The sequence below is a fragment of the Schistocerca serialis genome, chromosome 7 (genome assembly GCF_023864345.2).
Source record: "Schistocerca serialis cubense isolate TAMUIC-IGC-003099 chromosome 7, iqSchSeri2.2, whole genome shotgun sequence".
In the NCBI taxonomy this organism is placed as follows: domain Eukaryota; kingdom Metazoa; phylum Arthropoda; class Insecta; order Orthoptera; family Acrididae; genus Schistocerca; species Schistocerca serialis.
This window is the reverse complement of record NC_064644.1, coordinates 602,231,703-602,250,544: the sequence shown is the minus strand read 5'-3', so window position 1 is coordinate 602,250,544 and position 18,842 is coordinate 602,231,703. Positions and strand designations below refer to the sequence as shown.

The following is an 18,842-nucleotide window of genomic DNA, read 5'->3' as shown; positions in this document are numbered from 1 at the left end:
GAAGAGAAAGTTGGTGACTGAAATTTCGTAAATAGATCTCGCCGGGCCGAAAAACGTCTTTGCTTTAATGACTTCCATCCCAACTCGAGTATCATATCTGCCACACTCTCTCCCCTATTACGTGATAATAAAAAACGAGCTGCCCTTTTTTGCACCCTTTCGATGTCCTCCGTAAATCCCACCTAGTAAGGATCCCACACAGCGCAGCAACATTCTAACAGAGGACGAACTAGTGTAGTGCAAATTGTCTCTTTAGTGGACTTGTTGCATCTTCTTAGGGTCCTGCCAATGAAACGCAACCTTTGGCTCGCCTTCCCCACAATATTATCTATGTGGTCTTTCCAACTGAAGTTGTTCGTAATTTTAACACCCAGGTACTTAGTTGAATTGACAGCCTTGAGAATTGTACTATTTATCGAGTAATCGAATTCCAACGGATTTCTTTTGGAGCTCATGTGGATCACCTCACACGTTTCGTTATTTAGCGCCAACTGCCACCTGACACACCAACAGCAATCTTTTCTAAATCGCTTTGCAACTGATACTGGTCTTCGGATGACCTTACTAGACGGTAAATTACAGCATCATCTGCGAACAACCTAAGAGAACTGCTCAGATTGTCACCCAGGTCATTTATATAGATAAGGAACAGCAGAGGTCCCAGGACGCTTCCCTGGGGAACACCTGATAACACTTCAGTTTTACTCGATGATTTGCCGTCTATTACTACGAACTGCGACCTTCCTGACAGGAAATCACGAATCCAATCGCACATCTGAGACGATACCCCACGAGCATAAATGTGTAATAATAATGACAAGTTAACTTGTGAACATTATACAGGCATAACTTTATTGATTATAACCCAAAAGATATTTTCCGTGGTGATGAATGAAAGGATAAAGAAGTGGGCTGAAAATATTCTCAGAGAATAACAACGTTGTTTTCGCCCGAATAGAGGCATTCCTGGCCAGTTTTTTGTTAACAGACAAATTATGGAGAAATTTTTATGAAGATGACATAGATGGACACTTATTTGTTGACTTTAAACGATATTTTGATAGAGTTAACAGGCCAGCATTGTATAAGACTCTTCAAGAATTGCGCGTCTGTGACAAGCTAAGAATGTTAGTTTGGTTCACAATGAAGGACATATAGATAAAAGTAACGGGGAACAACAAAACGACGAACGGATTTAACTTTACAAAGTGAAAAGGAGTGATTATCGCTCAGCAGTTCTTTTTAACGTAGCGCTGCATAGTCTGATACAAAAAATAGACAAGAGAGGAGCAATAATGATGAAATCCAGTTAGATACGTGCATTTGCAGATGATACTACAATTGTGGAAAGAGATGTAAATATCCTTAAAAAATTTACGAAATGATGAAAACAGAAGGAGTAAAAACTGGACTAACTGTAGACAAACACAAGACCAAATGCAGAGCAATGTCCAACTCTGAGGCTAGAAGAACACTATACGACCTGAAGGCCTCTAATAGATGTCTTAAAGCTGTCAGCTGCTTCCGTTATTCAGCTGTCCTCTTAAACAGCCATAATAGTATGAGACAATGCATTAGAGACAGAGAATACCAGCAACGAACAGAGCCTATTATGCAAACTTGCAGGTATTCTAGAATTGTCTAATCACAAGATCGATCAAGCTGAGAGTATATTATTCCTTAGCCTGCCCAGTTAGCCGTGCGCTCTAACACACTGCTTTCCGGGCGGGAAGGCGTGCCGGTCCCCGGCACGAATCCGCCCGGCGGATTAGCGTGGAGGTCCGGTGTGCCGGCCAGTCTGTGGATGGTTTTTAAGGCGGTTTTCCATCTGCCTCGGCGTATTCGAGCTGGTTCGCCTTATTCCGCCTCAGTTGCACTATGTCGGCGATTGATGCGCAAACACCGTCTCCATGTACGTGTACACCATAATAATTCTACCACGCAAACGTTGGGGCTAGACTCGTCGGGTGTGAGACGTTCCCGGGGGGTGTCCACTGGGGGCCGAACCGCACAATGACCCTCGGTTCGGTGTGGGGCGACGGTGGGGTGAGTGGACTGCTGTAGCCTGTTGTTGTGTTGAGTATCACTGAGGTCTACGGCGGGGACGAAGCCTCTTCGTCGTTTCTAGGTCCCCAGTTCAATACAATATTATTCTTTTGTGCGACCAATAGGGTCAGAAATGTGGACGATGACTGAAGCAGATACGAACAAAGGGCATTTTAAAGGAAAATCCTACAAAAATTTATGGGTCTTTGAGTGGGGCGGAGGGTTGGAGAGTAAGGTACCACCGTGAAATGCAAGAGCTGTTAAAAGGGAAAGATTTAGTGAAATTTATTAAACCCCAAAGAATACGACACATGCACAGAATGAAAGATGATAGGACGTTCCAACGAGTAACGAGAGGCAGATTTATTGGGTGATCTTACCAAGATGGAGATCCGAGGATGGAAGAGAAAAGCAGAGAACAGAGACGTGTGGAAGCAGATTGTTGAGGAGGTCAAGGTCCGTGAAGGGCTGTAGTGCAAAGAAGAGGAAGCAGTTAAAATTCACTAAATGAAGACTGTAACGTACGTCCTTTCGTTCGTTTTATGTTACAAAACGAGCGGCGAGTACGCTTCGACGCCCTCCCGTACTTCATTAGTGAGGACGATAAGAAACGAGCAATAAGCGATTATTGGATGCACCGTGCCGCCATGCCCCGGCAGTGCAAACTTTAAAAAAAAACATGGTACTGTAAATGAGAAAAACTGCATTACATAGAAGAGGCATGTCATACTGTGCAATTTATGACCACAGTTCGGAAAGTGTAACGTACCCGTAAATCATTTGGATTATGAAAATTTTCAGTTTCTCAAGTGTACCACGTCTTAATACACAAAAGTGAAGCAACCAGAAGACATGATCGGACGCCAGTGAATCTTCGTACACGTGCACACCATGGGCTGCTGTCTTACTAACTGAAGCTGTAATTCTTTGTGAACGTTGTTCGTGTTCAGTGTTGCTTCCAGGACTGGTAGGGTATATGAGGTGCGTGAAAAGCGTCAGCTGTTGAGTGATCACTCTGAAGTACAGGAGCCAGCGTTATCAGAACCTGACAGGGCTTCATTGTGGATCTGGTCGAATTGTGCAATGTCCAGATTTTTGGGGCAGATGTATATGAGAATGGCCCGATGTTGGACTGCATGGGATCGTTAGGGCAGGTGTACCCGTCACCAAGGTTCTGGTCGACCACATCTGCCTACCTCATTGAACGTCGCCACACAGCGCACAGAGCACACCGTAGCCCCTTCACGACACCTGCGCCTGCCGTCCGAAAACAAGCAGTGGAGCCCCTTCAACTTTGTGTGTCCTCCTGCACCGTTAGTCGGAGATAGTCCGCCCCGTAGGGTAGCGACAGCGTTACCGCTTACCACGCAGGGGCCCCGGGTTCGATTATCTGCGGGGGACTGGGTGTTGTGTGTCCTTCATCATCATTGACTCGCAAGTCGCCGATGTGGGTCACCTAAAAAGGACTTTCAATACGGCGGCCGAACTCCCCCGAATGGGGCCTCCAGGCCAACAATGCCATACGATCATTTCCATTTCAGTCGATGATAAACAGCAGCCGCACTAGGATATTGCCCTGCCAGGTTTAGGCTGCCGTTAATACTGCATGATGAACGACTGTGTTTGGAGGTCTGCGGTGGCGGGGAAGGCTACGCATTGTGTTCAGCGATGAATCGCTGTTGTACACTACTGCAGATGACCATCATCAGCGAATTGTGGAGAGGCTCGGAGGTGTGGGCAGCCCTTGGATATGAGCTGAAGTCGCGGCTGGCAATGACTAACGGAGCTCTAACGACACCACAGTATGTCGCGAACATGCTAAATCCTCGCGTATTATCTCTCAAGTGACAATATGGTAGTGGCTTTTTTCAACAGGACGACACTCGTCCACCCTTGGCACCTGTATCTACGAACTGCCTGCATATTGCTAAGGTACTCTCGTCATCAGCAAGACCCCCAGGTCTATCCTCATGTGTGGGCTCACCTCTGAGGTCGACACCGTCCTAGCGTCCGTATCCAGGACATCAAGGACCAGTTAGAACAGTCGTGAGCAAGCTTGCATCAGCAAAATGATACACGGATTATGACACATTTCGCAATCGAATCAGCGCGTGCTTCTTCACCAGAGAAGAGTGAGGTGGCACAGTCGTTAACACACTGGACTCGCACTCGGAAGGACGACGGTTCAAATCCCCGTCCGCCCTGCCACATTTAGATTTTCAGTGATTTTCCAAAATCACAAATACCGAAATGGTTCCTTTGAAAAGGACATGGCCGATTTCCTTCGACATCCTTTACGTATTATCCTAAGGACATCACACACATCCATGCCCGAGGCAGGATTCGAACCTGCGACCGTAGCAGTCGCGCGGTTCCACACTAGCGCCTAGAACCGCTCGGCCACCCCAGCCGGCGACCGAGAGGGAATACGGTTTATTTCACAAGGAGGCCGCAAGGCAATCGGATTTTTGTAATTTTTTATATTTAAGGTATGTGAAATTCACGACTGAAATATCAATTCCTGAAATCTGGTCGATGCAGCTCTCAAAAATTCCGAAGAAAATCGACTTTGAAGTTTTAAGACCATCTTAAATACCTTTAAATTAAGTAGACTTTCTCGACCAGCAGCGAGACTGTGTGGTAGAACGGTCTTTTGCCACGTTTGGGTACTTAGTTCGGTTCCCAGTTGACGCAAATTTTTAAACAGCGATGCATGTTTTACTAACATTTGCGCGAAGCGTAAAATACATTAAGCTGGAAAAAATCAATAACGTTGAGACTAGTAATCGCTGGTTGGAAACTCCTTTCGATGATTATTTTTTGTTTCTTTTTCTTTTCAGTTCGGTTACCTGCTTCATTTGAACATAAAATTAATCTAATATACGCTAATTAACAATATGTGTCATTTGTATGAAAAATGAGCGTCTTCTTATTGCTAATTGCATATAGCATACAAAAATCAGTATTCATTGCAAATATAAATCCTTAATTAGGACTCTTTTATGAAAGATTGTTTAAATTAAAAAGAGAGCGGACTGAAGGGCCTAGAACCGCACGGCCAGCACCCTCACAAGAATTCCTTACCTACGTTCTAACTAGGAAGGGAGCTCGTTGCAGAGAATGCAGTGTGTCGATGGTGTTCGCACACCCTATTATAAAACCACGTCCTGCCTTTTGTATTGTCCAGAGCACCGCCATAAATAGCAGTGGCTTCAGTATAATGCTCGACTTTCAATAAAAGTGTCATTTCTTTTTGTATCACTGCCTATTTCTTTCAGTTACCTGCTCCACTACAATGTATCAGTCATTTCTCTATATGGCCCAAGTTTCATCGAGTTATGTTTTTTGGTAATAACTTATCATGCGAAAGCTACTTTCTTCCAAAATTTTTGCACAGCAGTGTATATTATCGCTACGTGACAGACAATTTTCCTGTGCATCTACATCTACATCTACATGGATACTCCGCAAATCACATTTCAGTGCCTGGCAGAGGGGTCATCGAACCACCTCTATTATTTCAGTTCTCTATTATTCCAGTCTCCTATAGAGAGCGGAAAGAACGAACACCAATATCTTTCTGTACGAGCTCTGATTTCCCCTATTTTATAGTGGTGATCGTTTCTCCCCATGTAGGGATGCGTCAACAAAATATTTTCGCATTTGGAGGAGAAAGTTGGTGATTGAAATTTCGTGAGAAGATTCCGCCGCAACGAAATACGCCTTTGTTTTAATGATGTCCACCCCAAATCCTGTATCATTTCACTGACACTCTCTCCCCTATTTCGCGATATTACGAAACGTGCTGCCCTTCTTTGAACTTTGCGATCTACTCCTTCACTCCTAACTCCCAAGGATCCCACACCTCGCAGCAGTATTCTGAAAGAGGTTGGACAAGCGTACTGTAGGCAGTCTCCTTCGTAGATCTGTTACAACTTCCTACTGTTCTGCCAATAAAACACACTCTTAGTTAGCCTTCCCCACAACATTTTCTGTGTGCTCCTTCCAATTTAAGTCATTCATAATTGTAATTCCTATGTATTTAGTTGAATTTAAGGCCTTTAGATTTGACTAATTTATCGTGTAACCGAAGTTTAAAGGATTCCTTTTAGCAGTCATGTGGATGACATCATACTTTTCGTTATTTAGGATCAATTGCCAATTTTTGCACCATACAGATATCTTTCCTAAATCGTCTTGCAACTTCTTTTGATCTTCTGATGACTTTACTAGTTGATAAACGACAGCGCCAACTGCAAACAAATTAACACGGCTGCTCAAATTGTCTTCCAAATCTTTTATACAGATATGGAACAGCAAACGGACTATATAACACTACCGTGGGGAATGCCAGAAATCACTTCTGTTTTACTTGATGACTTCTCATCAGTTACTACGAATTGTGACCTTTCTGACAGGAAATCATGAATCCAGTCACATAACTGAGACAATATTCCATATGCACGCAATTTTACTACAAGCGGCTTGTGTGGTACAGTGTCAAAAGCCTTTCAGAAATCCAGAAATGTGGAATCAATTTGAAATCCCTTGTCAATAGCACTAAACACTTCATGAGAGTAAATAGCTAGTTCTGTTTCACAAGAACGATGTTTTATAAATCCGTGCGAATGTGTGTCAATAGATCGTCTTCTTCGAGGTAATTCATAACGTTCGAACACAATATATGCTCCAAAATCCTGCTGCATATCGATGTTAATGATATGGGCCTGTAATTTAGTGGATTACTGCTACTACCTTTCTTGAATATTGGTGTGACCTGTGCAACTTTCCAGTCTTTGGATACGGAACTTTCGTGGAGCGAACGGTTGTATGTAAATGTTAAGTATGGAGCTACTGCATCAGCATACTCCGAAATGAACCTAGTTGGTATACAGTCTGGACCAGGAGAGTTGCTTTTATTAACTGACCTAAATGCTTCACTACTCCGAGGATATCTGCTTCTACGTTACTCATGTTGGCAGCTGTTCTTGATTCGAATTCTGGAATCATTACTTCTTTTGTGAAGGCATCTCGGAAGGCTGTGTTTAGTATGCTTTGGCAGCACTGTCTTCGATAGTATCTCATCCCGCAGAGAAGGCATTGATTGTGCCAAGCCGCTAGCATACTTTGCATACGACCAGAATCTTTTTGGATTTTCTGCCAGCTTTCGAGACAAAGTTTCGTTGTGGAAAGTATTACAACCATCTGGCATTCAAGTCCGCGCTAAATTATGAGCTTCTGTAAAACGCTGAAGAATGGAAGATTGGGGTGAAGAGAGGAACATTAGTGTCTGACTGTCCTTCGACGACGGGGTCATAAGGGACAGTGCACACACTCGGAATGGGGAAGGGGGGAGGAAGGACGGCTGTGTCCTTTCAAAAGGACCACCACGGCATCTTCCTAAGTGCTTCTGGAAAATGACGGGAAACCTTAACCTACAGAATCGGATTTTCAACTGCCTTCCCCCGGAATACTAGTTATTGTCTTATGCCTACGCTTCCTGACTGCATACATTCGCAGATGTTGCGGAAGATATGATACAAGTCGGTCACTAACAGAACGGTTATTCTTCCTTGGAATCACCTGCCTTATGACTGCTTTGATGCGGCCTGCCACGAATTCGTTCCTTGTTCCAAAATCTTCACTTCACCCCAGCACTTGTTCCCTGTGTTCTCAATTGTCTGTTGCATAATTTCCAATCTCTGTCTTCCCCTACAGCTTCTTCCAACTACAGCTTCCTCTAAAGCCACGGAAGTTATTCCCTGATGTTTTAACACATACCCTATCTTCCTGTCCGTTCCTGTTGTCAGTGTTTTCCATATGTTCCTTTCTTCGCCTCAGTCCACCTAATTTTCAACCACATCTAAAATGCTTCGATTCTCTTCTTTTCTGATCTTCCCTAAATCCATGTTTCATTACCATACAATGTTGTGCTCCAGAACTTCATACTCAGAGATTTCTTCCTCGAATTAAGGTTTGTGTTTGATACTAGCAGACGTGTCTTTGCCTATACTGATCTGCTTTTTATGTACTCCCTGCATCGTCCATCGTCCGTCATCTATTTTGCTTGCAGAGTAGCAGAACTCCGCAATTTCATTTACTGTGCGATCGTCAATTTTTATGTTAAGTTTACAGCTAATATCATAATTGCAACTCTTCATTACTTTCATCTTTGTTCGATTTAATCTGAATCCATATATTATACTCATTAGGATCAGATTATTCGTCCCATTCAACAGATCCTGCAATTCATCTGCACTTTCACTGAGGAATAGCAATGTCCTCAGAGAGTCTTATCACTGATATCCTTTCACTCTGAATTTTACTGTCACGCTTGAATCTTTCCTTCATTTCCGTTATTGCTTCTTCGATGTACAGTTTGAACAGTAGGGGCGCCAGACTGCATCCCTGTCTTAAACCCTTTTTAAACCGTGCCCTTCGTTCTTGGTCTTCTATAGTAGTATACGTTACTCATCAGTATCTCTAGTCTAAGGTACCCTGTTACTAACTAAAGTTTTTCTGGAACTTGCAATCATTAGCGACTGAAAAAATGCAATGTGTGAAACAGGATTCTGTCATCTGAGTATCTTACTTACCGCGTGCTGTACTTAGAACTTTGAATTCACCCTTGGTTGCATTTGCGTGCAGGCAAAGGCGAGAATATCTGGGACTTCCTCCTGCACACACGTCCCAACTTCACAGAGGACGGCAGGAATGCGGACGTCGCCGACGATTCTTACCACAAATACAAGGAGGACATCGCAGCGCTGGCCAGCATGGGTGTAAGTACACCTGAGGGTGCTGGTTCCCCAATTTTCTGTTATCATGAATTTTTTGATCTTAGCAAAGAAATGTTCCAAAAACCGAGATATTTCGCTAAGGTACATGAAATGCATTGAACAGTGTAGAAGTTGCCAATGTCGTTCAACCTGCTCTTTGGGGAATGTAAAGACGATAAGGAAGTGATAGAAACTGATGAACTGTTGAAATAAGGACTTCTTGATGACATAGCGGCCAGTGAGCATAACAAAAACAAACTGCAGAAAACGTTGGCGAGGATGGATTAGATCTTGAAAGAGAAGGAAACAATAAAAATTATTACAAAGGGGACCGAAATTATGGTATACAAGTATACAAGGACAAGCAGTTTTCAACTACTCATCTTTTTATGTGATATATTTGAAAGGAAATTCGCATTTTCCCCTAGATACAATCCCACAACTCGAAAAGTCAGTGGTTTTTTCCCCCTTTATTGAGATTCGATTCCCCCCCAAAGTGGCGGGCTGGCAACAGCTTAGTATGCCGCTCTTCAGCCTACAGAATTTTTTATAAAAATGAAGATAATAAATAATAAAAGTAGGCGATAAAATCGGTGACTTAAATGGTAAAATGGCGGGAAATTGTGGATCTTAAAACATAAAACAAAGGGTTAGTGATGCTAATGAAATACACAGGAAGCAGACAGGTAAAATAATAGACAGACAACAATTAAAAAACCACTAATATATAGCAGTATGTATCAGAGTTAATTATATATTTCTGAGACAACTGAATACACTTAACAAATTAGAAAGTAGAATCACAGCAGATGGCAAAACATCAGCCGACGTATCGAGCAGGATTCCACAGAAAAAGGCTGCCTAGTACAAGAAACAGGCACTGTTTATTTAGAGACAAATAGAGATTTGTCTATAGTGTGGTACCGTGTGGCTCCGAAACTTGGGCAATTGGTGCATGCGACTAGAGACGTCTGGAGACATTTATAACATGGTAATAAAGGTGGATGTGAAAGATCTCGCGGACGGTGAAGCCACAAATGAAGAAATTCTTAAGAGAATAGGTGAAACAAGATTTCTGTTACTAGCAGCACGGAAGAGAAAAGCTAAGTTAATTGGCCACCTCAGCCGACATATTAGTTTACTAGCTAATTTAATGCAAGGAATGATTCAGGGCAAAAGAAGACGAGGAGGATCTAGACTGCTGCATTTTAGACAGATGAGATATGGTCTCGGAGCAGACTCGTACGAGGAAACGCAGGAGAGGAACAGGGAACAGAGATGAATGGAGAAGGACTTTTGCTGCCAAGCAGTCTTCGGATTGATACTTAAGAAGAAGTGTATGAATGAAATGAAGATCAAAGCAACAGAATTGTGTGTAGTATTTCTCTGTGTAATAATCACAAAGCTTATCGTTCGTGTTCCTGATAACCATAGCTAGCACAGAAATGCATTTAATGAGGTTTGTTTCCAATAAACGCATCCTATCAGATTTATATTATGTTTCTTTGAATGACTATCTATTTGGGTAGACAGTGCCCTATAAACCTTTTTGGAGGAAAATCATAAGTGTTGTAAGTTATTTACATTTTTAAACCTATTTCGTCTGTCGATGACATTTTGAGAGTTTCATGTTTATATAGTAAAATATGTTTTATAACAGATACCAACGTTTAAATATAGCTGTTGGCATCTTTTATAAAACGTATTTCATTTAAACTTCTGAAATAGCATTCACACTTATTTTACAGTTATTCAAATAATCATTTTCATCATTTCAGAATCCTTCCTGAAACGAAATCCTCCAACTAAGTTTGTGTAGCGAGATAGTGAAATTTCTATGACATAAATCCACCTTCCTGTGCATCATATGTATCTCAGGAATTTTAAGGAGTTGAATTAATTAGGAATTAAATAATATCATTTAACCTTTTGCTTCCCAGTGACATAAAAACATATATCATGTTTAAATATTTCAGGAAAGTACCATTTCTTATCACAGAAAGCAACGAATATCAGAAGAAATTCGACAAGGTAAACAGCCAATTGTTTTAAGGAGGTAGTTTCATTTTGGAACCACAAGGACAAACAGTTTTCAACTACTCATCTTTTTATGTGATATATTTGAAAGGAAATTCACATTTTCCCCTAGATACAATCCCACAAATCGAAAAGTCCGTGTTTTTTTCCCCCTTTATTGAGATTCGATTCCCCCCCCCCCCCCCCCCCCCCCCCAAAGTGGCGGGCTGGCAACAGCTTAGTATGCCGCTCTTCAGCCTACAGAATTTTTTATAAAAATGAAGATAATAAATAATAAAAGCAGTCGATAAAATCGGTGACTTAAATGGTAAAATGGCGGGAAATTGTGGATCTTAAAACATAAAACAAAGGGTTGGCGATGCTAATGAAATACACAGGAAGCAGACAGGTAAAATAATAGACAGACAACAATTAAAAAACACGGCGACAGTCTGGTTTCTGTTCGCAAGAGAGATAAAAATCATGCCCAGCGACAGCATGATTTCTGTTCACAACACTTTGGAAAAGACGCACAACACTGAACACTCACTTAAAACACTGCACAAAAAAGTTGACACAAAGATAACACACCACAGCCGAGGGTAGATGGGGGGGAACCTGGACAGATGATGGCAAAGGAAAAGGGGAAAGAGAGGAAAAACGAAGTGGGAGGGAGTGGGGAAGGACCCAACGGAGGATGAGGAGGGAGGCTGGGCAGACGCGAGAGGGAGTGGGGAAAGGCAGAGGAGGGGGGGGGGAGAAGGGAGGCAGAGAGAGGGTAGGTGGGGGAAAAAACAGGATGGAAGGGGGGAGAGGGAGCCAAGGAAAAGGACAGAGGAAGGGAGAGGGAGGTGAGGATAAGAGTTGATAGGAGGGATAAATGGAAGGAGAGAGGGCATCATCTGGGAGGGGGATTTGACAGAAGCCAAATTGGGAAAGGAGATGAAGGGTGTAGAGATGGAGGGTAGGGGGGACACAACAGTGAAGGTGCAGCAGAGGGCGGGGCTTGGAGAAGAGAGGAGCAACCAGGGGATGAAGGGGATCAAGGCGGTGGGAGGTGTAGAGCATGCGGATATGTTTGAGGAATAGGAGCAGATGAGGGAAAGGAATCAGGTCGTAGAGGATCCATGTGGGGAATGGGAGGCATATACAGAAGGCGAGGTGGAGTGCATGGCGCTTGAGGATCTGGAGGGACATAAAAGTTGTGTGTGTGTGTGGGGGGGGGGGGGGGGGTGATGGCAGATATCCAGATGGGACTGACATGACAGAGGATGGGACAGATTAAGGTAGAGGGGTTCAACCCCCATGTCCAGCCAGAGACGAGTTTGAGGAGTTGGAGACAGTTGTGGACTTTGGATTGGATAGAGCGGAGATGAGGGATCCAGGTGAGGTGACGGTCAATGATGAGGCCAAGGTAGGTGAGGGAGGGGGAGAGGTAGATAGGACAGTCGCAGATGATGAGGGAGAGATCGAGGAGCCGGGAGGAGCGAGTGGTATGACCTACGATGACTGCCTGGGTCTCAGAAGGATTGATTTTCAGGAGCTACTGGTTACAGCATGTGGCAAGAAGGTGAAGGTGAGTCTGGAAAAGGCGTTGGGACTGTTGGAGGGTAGAAGCGATGGCAAGGAATGCTGTGTCATCGGCATACAGCAGGAGGTGCACTGGAGGGGAGGGGTGGGGGAGTGAGGGGTTGGGGCATATCTGCCGCGTACAGGAGGTAGAAGAGAGGAGAGAGGACAGAGCCCTAAGGCACACCTGCAGAGGGGTAGAAGGTGCGGGAATCGGCGTTATGGATGGCAACGTAGGAGGGGCGGCGGGAGAGGATGGAGGCAATCAGATGGACGGAACGTCCATGAAATCATAATGCCTCAAACAAATTGTAGTCCTAAATAACAAGCAAGAATACACCTACAATTTAATAAATTTTGTATCAAGACTACATACAGCTCCAGTGGTTTTATTTTGAAAGCACTCCTAAAAGCAGTAGTACAATTTGACCACAAAAAAAAATAAAAAAATAAAATAAAATCACCAGGTGTCATACTCTCCTACAATCACATAGCACAATCTCTACAACTGATGCTTTGAACGCTACATTCGTAGAAGTGCCTCAGTGTACCACTAGATGTCTCTAGCTCTGTATAGGGAAAGGACGGCCAACTTGCCAGTGGCCGCCATTTTGGGGCCACTACTCCGCTGGTGATTAATTGTCTTCTGCAGCACATTTAGCCATTTATATTAAAGACGTGCACTGCTAAAACTGATCGGTGGCTTCAAACGGAACATGTCACATATTTAGCAACAAAAAATCTCAACAAGTTTAAGCTGAATGAGTCGAAAAGCATTTGTTGTGGTGAGCATGAAACACAGTTTTTTCCCTGTTATCCTTTATTATTGGCGAAAGCAGATTTCACAGTTCTGTTTGCGGTATCGAGATTGAACACCTGTTTTCGTAATTAGTGTTAAACAGGTCCTATCCAACAGTCAGCAGGACAAAAGGGAATCAATATTAGTTAGCAAGTGCAAGGAAAAATCCATCGCTAATTTAAAGCTCTGTATCGACTTACTTTTTATTCCTGCTGCTCGATACTACGAAAATTCGCCCAATGTCTATTTTGTTATACGAAAGAAAGCACTGGATTCAAATACATGTGCGCGATATCTTAATAAGTAGAATTGATAAACGTGCCTATATGATTACGCATGTTTTATATTTTTTTCAGATCCATTCCATAAAATTTTGTCTGCAAATTGTTCTACGACATTAGGAGAATGATTAAGAAAGTACAAGAGATTAAAATATTTTTAAAATGTGTTCGAATAGAACTAGGCCTACGATCAAAAGTAGATTGCAGGAAACAGTAACAACTAAGAAACTTCCTGACAGATTAAAACTGTGTGCCCGACCGAGACTCGAATTCGGGACCTTTGCCTTTCGCGGGCAAGTGCTCTACCATCTGAGCTACCGAAGCACGACTCACGGCCGGTCCTCACAGCTTTACTTCTGCCAGAATCTGCCAGGAAGTTTCATATCAGCGGACACTCCGCTGCAGAGTGAAAATCTCTTTCTGGAAACACCCCCCAGGCTGTGGCTAAGCCATGCCTCCACAGTATCCTTTCTTTCAGGAATGCTAGTTCTGCAAGGTTCGCAGGAGAGCGTCTGTAAAGTTTGGAAGGTAGGAGACGAAATACTGGCAGCAGTAAAGCTGTGAGGACCGGCCGTGAGTCGTGCTTCGGTAGCTCAGATGATAGCCGGCACGGTAGCTCAGCGTGTTCGGTCAGAGGGTTAGGAGCCCTCTGTAATAAAAAAACTGAGCTAATCGATCAACAACGAACTTAAACGGATGTCTTACGACGTCCTCCCCGAGCATATGCAACGAACAAAAGCGAACAAAATGACATTAAAATAAAAAAAAAAGAAGATGGTAGAGCACTTGCCCGCGAAAGGCAAAGGTCCCGAGTTCGAGTCTCCGTCGGGCACACAGTTTTAATCTGCCAGGAAGTTTCATATCAGCGCACACTCCGCTGCAGAGTGAAAATTTCATTCTGGAAGTAACAACTAAATTTATATTGATTTACTGTATATTAGCCGCCAGGTTGCAACTGTAATATTAGTGTCCTGGTAACGTTAATGTTTATTGAATGAAATATCGTAGGTTCGGTAATTGCCTAGTGCATAAATTATTTTCTTTTTGTACATTACGTTGTGTGGAGCAAATACAATTCATTACTATGAACACTGTAAATATAAGTTTAAAGCATACTGTACAGTCAATCAGGTCAAATATTTAACCCATCATGATAACTTTGTACGGTACCACTCAGTATTTTTCGTTTTATGTGCAAACAGTGGCAGTTTTATCTCTAAGATTTCTATTTTATATCGCAAGCTGCGACACTGTCCGAATAAAGCAGTGGCCCAAATATGGAATAAATTTCCTTTACTTTACGTCTATGGTCACAAATTTTTTGACAACAGATTATCAGTTTCGATCTATAATGACCATCTTCAGATAGACCGAACCCGGTAATCTATTGACAAAAAGATTGTGCCATAGACGTAAAGGAAATTTATTCTATTTTGTAATTAAATTACCATTAAACAATCCTATTAGCTGTTATGCCCTTGTTTTGCTGTTCGAATCGATTGGAAGCTACGTAACAGAGACGTAAAAAGGAGACAAAAACAAAAGGCCAGAAATGAAGAAAATTAACTGAATGGTTAAGTCGAATACCTGCAACTTTTCCCATTGCGATCAATATTCTCCTTCTTGTTGCATTGGTCCCTTCGGAAGGAATTCTGTACAGTTTTCTCCATTTTCGTCTCGAAACGAACAGTCAAAAGCATTGCATTGAGGCATTATTCTACTTAGAACTTGGAAGATACACAACACTTCCTATGCTTCACACGTAACGCTTGGGCCCACAATGGCTGCCAATGTCACGCGACGCGGTTTCAGCCAATCCTGAGGTGCGGACGGATTGCCCAGAAAATAACGTACCGCATTTTTTTTTTCAGCCGAAAGCAATGCTGCGAATGCGAAACGTTACGTGTGTATTATTTGAAGTCTCTTGAGTGAGCCAGCCAAGTTGTCGACACATCCGACAGATAGCGTAGCTGCAGGACAGTTTCAAAATGGTTTCTGCAGGTGAAGTACGTTAAAAGCAACGTGTCGTCATTGAATTACTCACTGCAGAGAAAGAAACTGTGGGGAATATTCACAAAAGCTTGTGCAAAATCTATGGAGCATCTGCTGTCGAAAGAAGTACAGTTAGTCGCTGGGCACGGAGGGTGAGGTCATACGAAGGCGGTTCGGTGAAGCTCCAAGATTTGCAGCGGTCGGTGAGACCATCAACAGTTGTCACTGCTGACATGTTGCAGCGAGGTGGTGTCGTCATTCGCGACGACAGACGCGTTACGACTCCGCAGTTGGCGCTGCAACTGTCAATCAGCAAAGGAAGTGTGGATGCAATTATCCGCACTCGTGGATATTCAAAAGTGTGTGAAGAATGGCTCAACGCGGTGTCTAATGGTGGATCACAAATCGGACAGCAAGAAACATTTGTATTGATTTGTTGCAACGTTTTGAAGCTGAGGGGAGGCCTTCTTGTCCCGAATTGTGACAGCTGATGAAAACTGGGTTCATCATTTTGACCCCGAAAAAAAAACGACAGTTGATGAAATGGCGTCATTCCCACTCCCCACAGAAGAAGTAATTCAAAGCAACTGCTTCCGCTGGTAAGTCCATGATCACCGTGTTCTGGCACTGTGAAGGTGTGATTCTAACTGATGTGATGCCAAGAGGCGGTACCATTAATTCAGAAACATATGTCAACACATTAACAAAATTGAAGACGCGCTTCTGTCGACTTTGGCGCCACAGCAACCCAGGATATGTTTTGCTGCAACACGATAACGCTCGGCCCCACACAGGTCAAAGGCCTTCTGAACATATCGCAAAACAAGGTCGGACAGTGTTACGCCATCCACCCTACAGCCCTGGCCAAGCCCCTTCGGACATCAACTTGTTTGGGCCATTAAAGGGTGCAATTCGTGGAAGACAGTTTGAGGACGATGAGGAGGTGATTCACACAGTGAAGCTGTGGCTGCGCCACCAGGAAAAGGGTTGGTACCGACAGGGAATACACGCCCTTGTTTCGCGCTGGAGGAAGGCCATAGAACGGGATGGAGATTGCATGGAAAATAGGGTGTGTAGATAAAACACCATTCTTTCGTGTTTGTAATTCTCATTGCGTTCAATAAAGAATTGTTGAAGAAAAATGCGGCGCAGTACTTTCTGCGTAATCCTTGTAAATTGTTAATCAGACTTGTTTCACATGATGTTACACTCCCTTTGTCAGAAAAGTTCCAGGACAGGATTCTTTTATTTCTGAGTTTGCAAAACTGAAAAGGAACAAATGTTGTTTTCATGTTACCTGGTCTGTGTGCGTCCTTGAAATGACCTTGGTCATGTTTCCGCTCAAACTCACTACGTGACAGGACTGTGCTTACCCACCGTTTTATTTGGGTTGTTGGCACATTAGCTACGGTGACGCAATGGATGTTGTTACGAGCAAAGAGTGAACATTAAGTTCTGCGTTAAGCTCGGGAAAACACCTAGTGAAACGTTGACAGTGATAAAGCAGGCATATGCAGGGAGGTACTTTCAAGAAATTGTGTTTTCGAGTGGCACAAATATTTCATGAGGTCAGAGATTCAGTACAAGACAATGCCAGAGCTGGTCTCCCGCCTACAGCACATACCGATGCAAACGAGGAGCGTGTAAGGCAGTTATTGCAAGAACACCGTCATGTAACTGTGCGTGAAATGTTAGAAGAACTTAATTTGAATCGTGGTGTATGTCATAAGCTTTTTCGCGAAGATTTAGGGAAACGGAAAATAGTGCAAGACTCGTCCCCCACGTACTAACAGACGAACTGAAAGAGGAAAGACGAAGAACTTCTGCTGAACTACTGATTAGAGCCAGATGTGACCTTCCTTTCTGTCAAAGATTATTGCTGGGGATGCAAGAAGGTGCTACCTGTATCGCCCTCAGAAGAAGCGTCACAGGTGCTAAATGGCGGAGTCCTGGATCACCAGCCTCGGAAAAGGTCAGACGAAAACATCTACATCGAAGTATTAAAACGTCTGTGGCAAACAATTCGACATCGCTGCCCTGATTTGCGGCATTCTCAAGACTGGTTCTTAGTCCGTGGCAGTGCAAGATCCCATATTGCTTTATCTATTACGAGGTATCTGGCCAGACATTCCGTTTTTGTCATCAAACATCCGCCATATTCGTACGGCCTCTCGCCTTGTAATTTTTTTGTTTTTTGTTACCGCGACTGGAAAAGCAACTGAAAGGAAAGCTTCATCAAGATATATCAGACATCCAGCGGGCTGTGACAAATGAACTTACAAGCATCGTAGTTGAAAATTTCCCAGATCTCCAGAAGCGTTGGCACCTGTGTATAGATAGTCAAGGGGACTACTTCGATGGGAGCTAGTATCATTATTTGGTAAGTGGAATTTTCTGTTTTCAAAAACACCTGTCCTGGAACCTTAACTGATAAAGGAAGTATTCAGCAAACTTTCTTTTATTGTCTTGTTTATTTTTGTCTCTTGAAGAAGAGACATGCTATTTACAGCTAAACTCAGAATACCTTGATTAACTAAAACAGTACAGTTGCTATTGCATTACTATCACACAATTCAATGTCCCATTTTTGAAAATGTGAGCACACATACATGGGATTTGTTGATAAATGCAGCCATATTCTTTTACAGCAATTCACGCAGGAACTGCTAACAGGTTAAACTGGTTATTTATCTCCGTCAGAGTTATAATGTAAATCTGATGAACATTATTGGTTTCGACTTCTATAGACCATCTTCAGATCTCTGTCAGAGGCCTGTACGGTAAAGAATCACATGTAACTTACTCCTCCTAACCTGACTAGCCTGATCAGTGGAATACAGCACAAATAATCTCATTGTGACTTCTTACGTTATCACCAACCAACTGCAACTGGCTATCGTAATTGTCCCGTAACTATCACTGGACTGATTAACCCACGAAATTCATCAAGCCGTAAAGTTACTATAAATCTACTTATTCATTGTGTTATTTTGTGCAATATGTCCCTCGCTTATATAGACTATTGTCTGTCTACGAAATAACTATAGAATATTGTTATGGGGAAACTAACAATTGCAAAAATTTGATTTGTAGCCACTTGTGAGAAGGCGAGCGTAGGCGAAAAGTGGCTACAGTTTCTGTTTATACTCTGGATTTAGTTTAGTGTCTGTTCTCACTTGTATGTGCGACGAACTGAATTGCACCTGTGTATTTCACTATGTTGACTAGTGTATACTAACTTATTCTAAGTTTTTGTGTATCTTTTGATCTAGCTACTTCTTCGGTTAGTGTTATATTCCTTGTGCTCTAGACAAACATTCATTAAAGACGAATAACGAGTGCACCCATTGTGTACGGATC

General features: G+C 42.9%; 1 protein-coding gene across 1 annotated transcript in view; it reads left to right on the top strand.

Annotated features, from left to right (window-relative positions):
- Positions 1-18,842, top strand: part of LOC126412246 (myrosinase 1-like) — a 211,186-nt gene that overhangs the window by 33,378 nt on the left and 158,966 nt on the right. Inside the window, exon 3 of the mRNA XM_050081742.1 lies at positions 8,695-8,828. Coding sequence (XP_049937699.1) covers positions 8,695-8,828 — 134 coding nt within the window. The remainder of the gene's footprint in view (positions 1-8,694; positions 8,829-18,842) is intronic.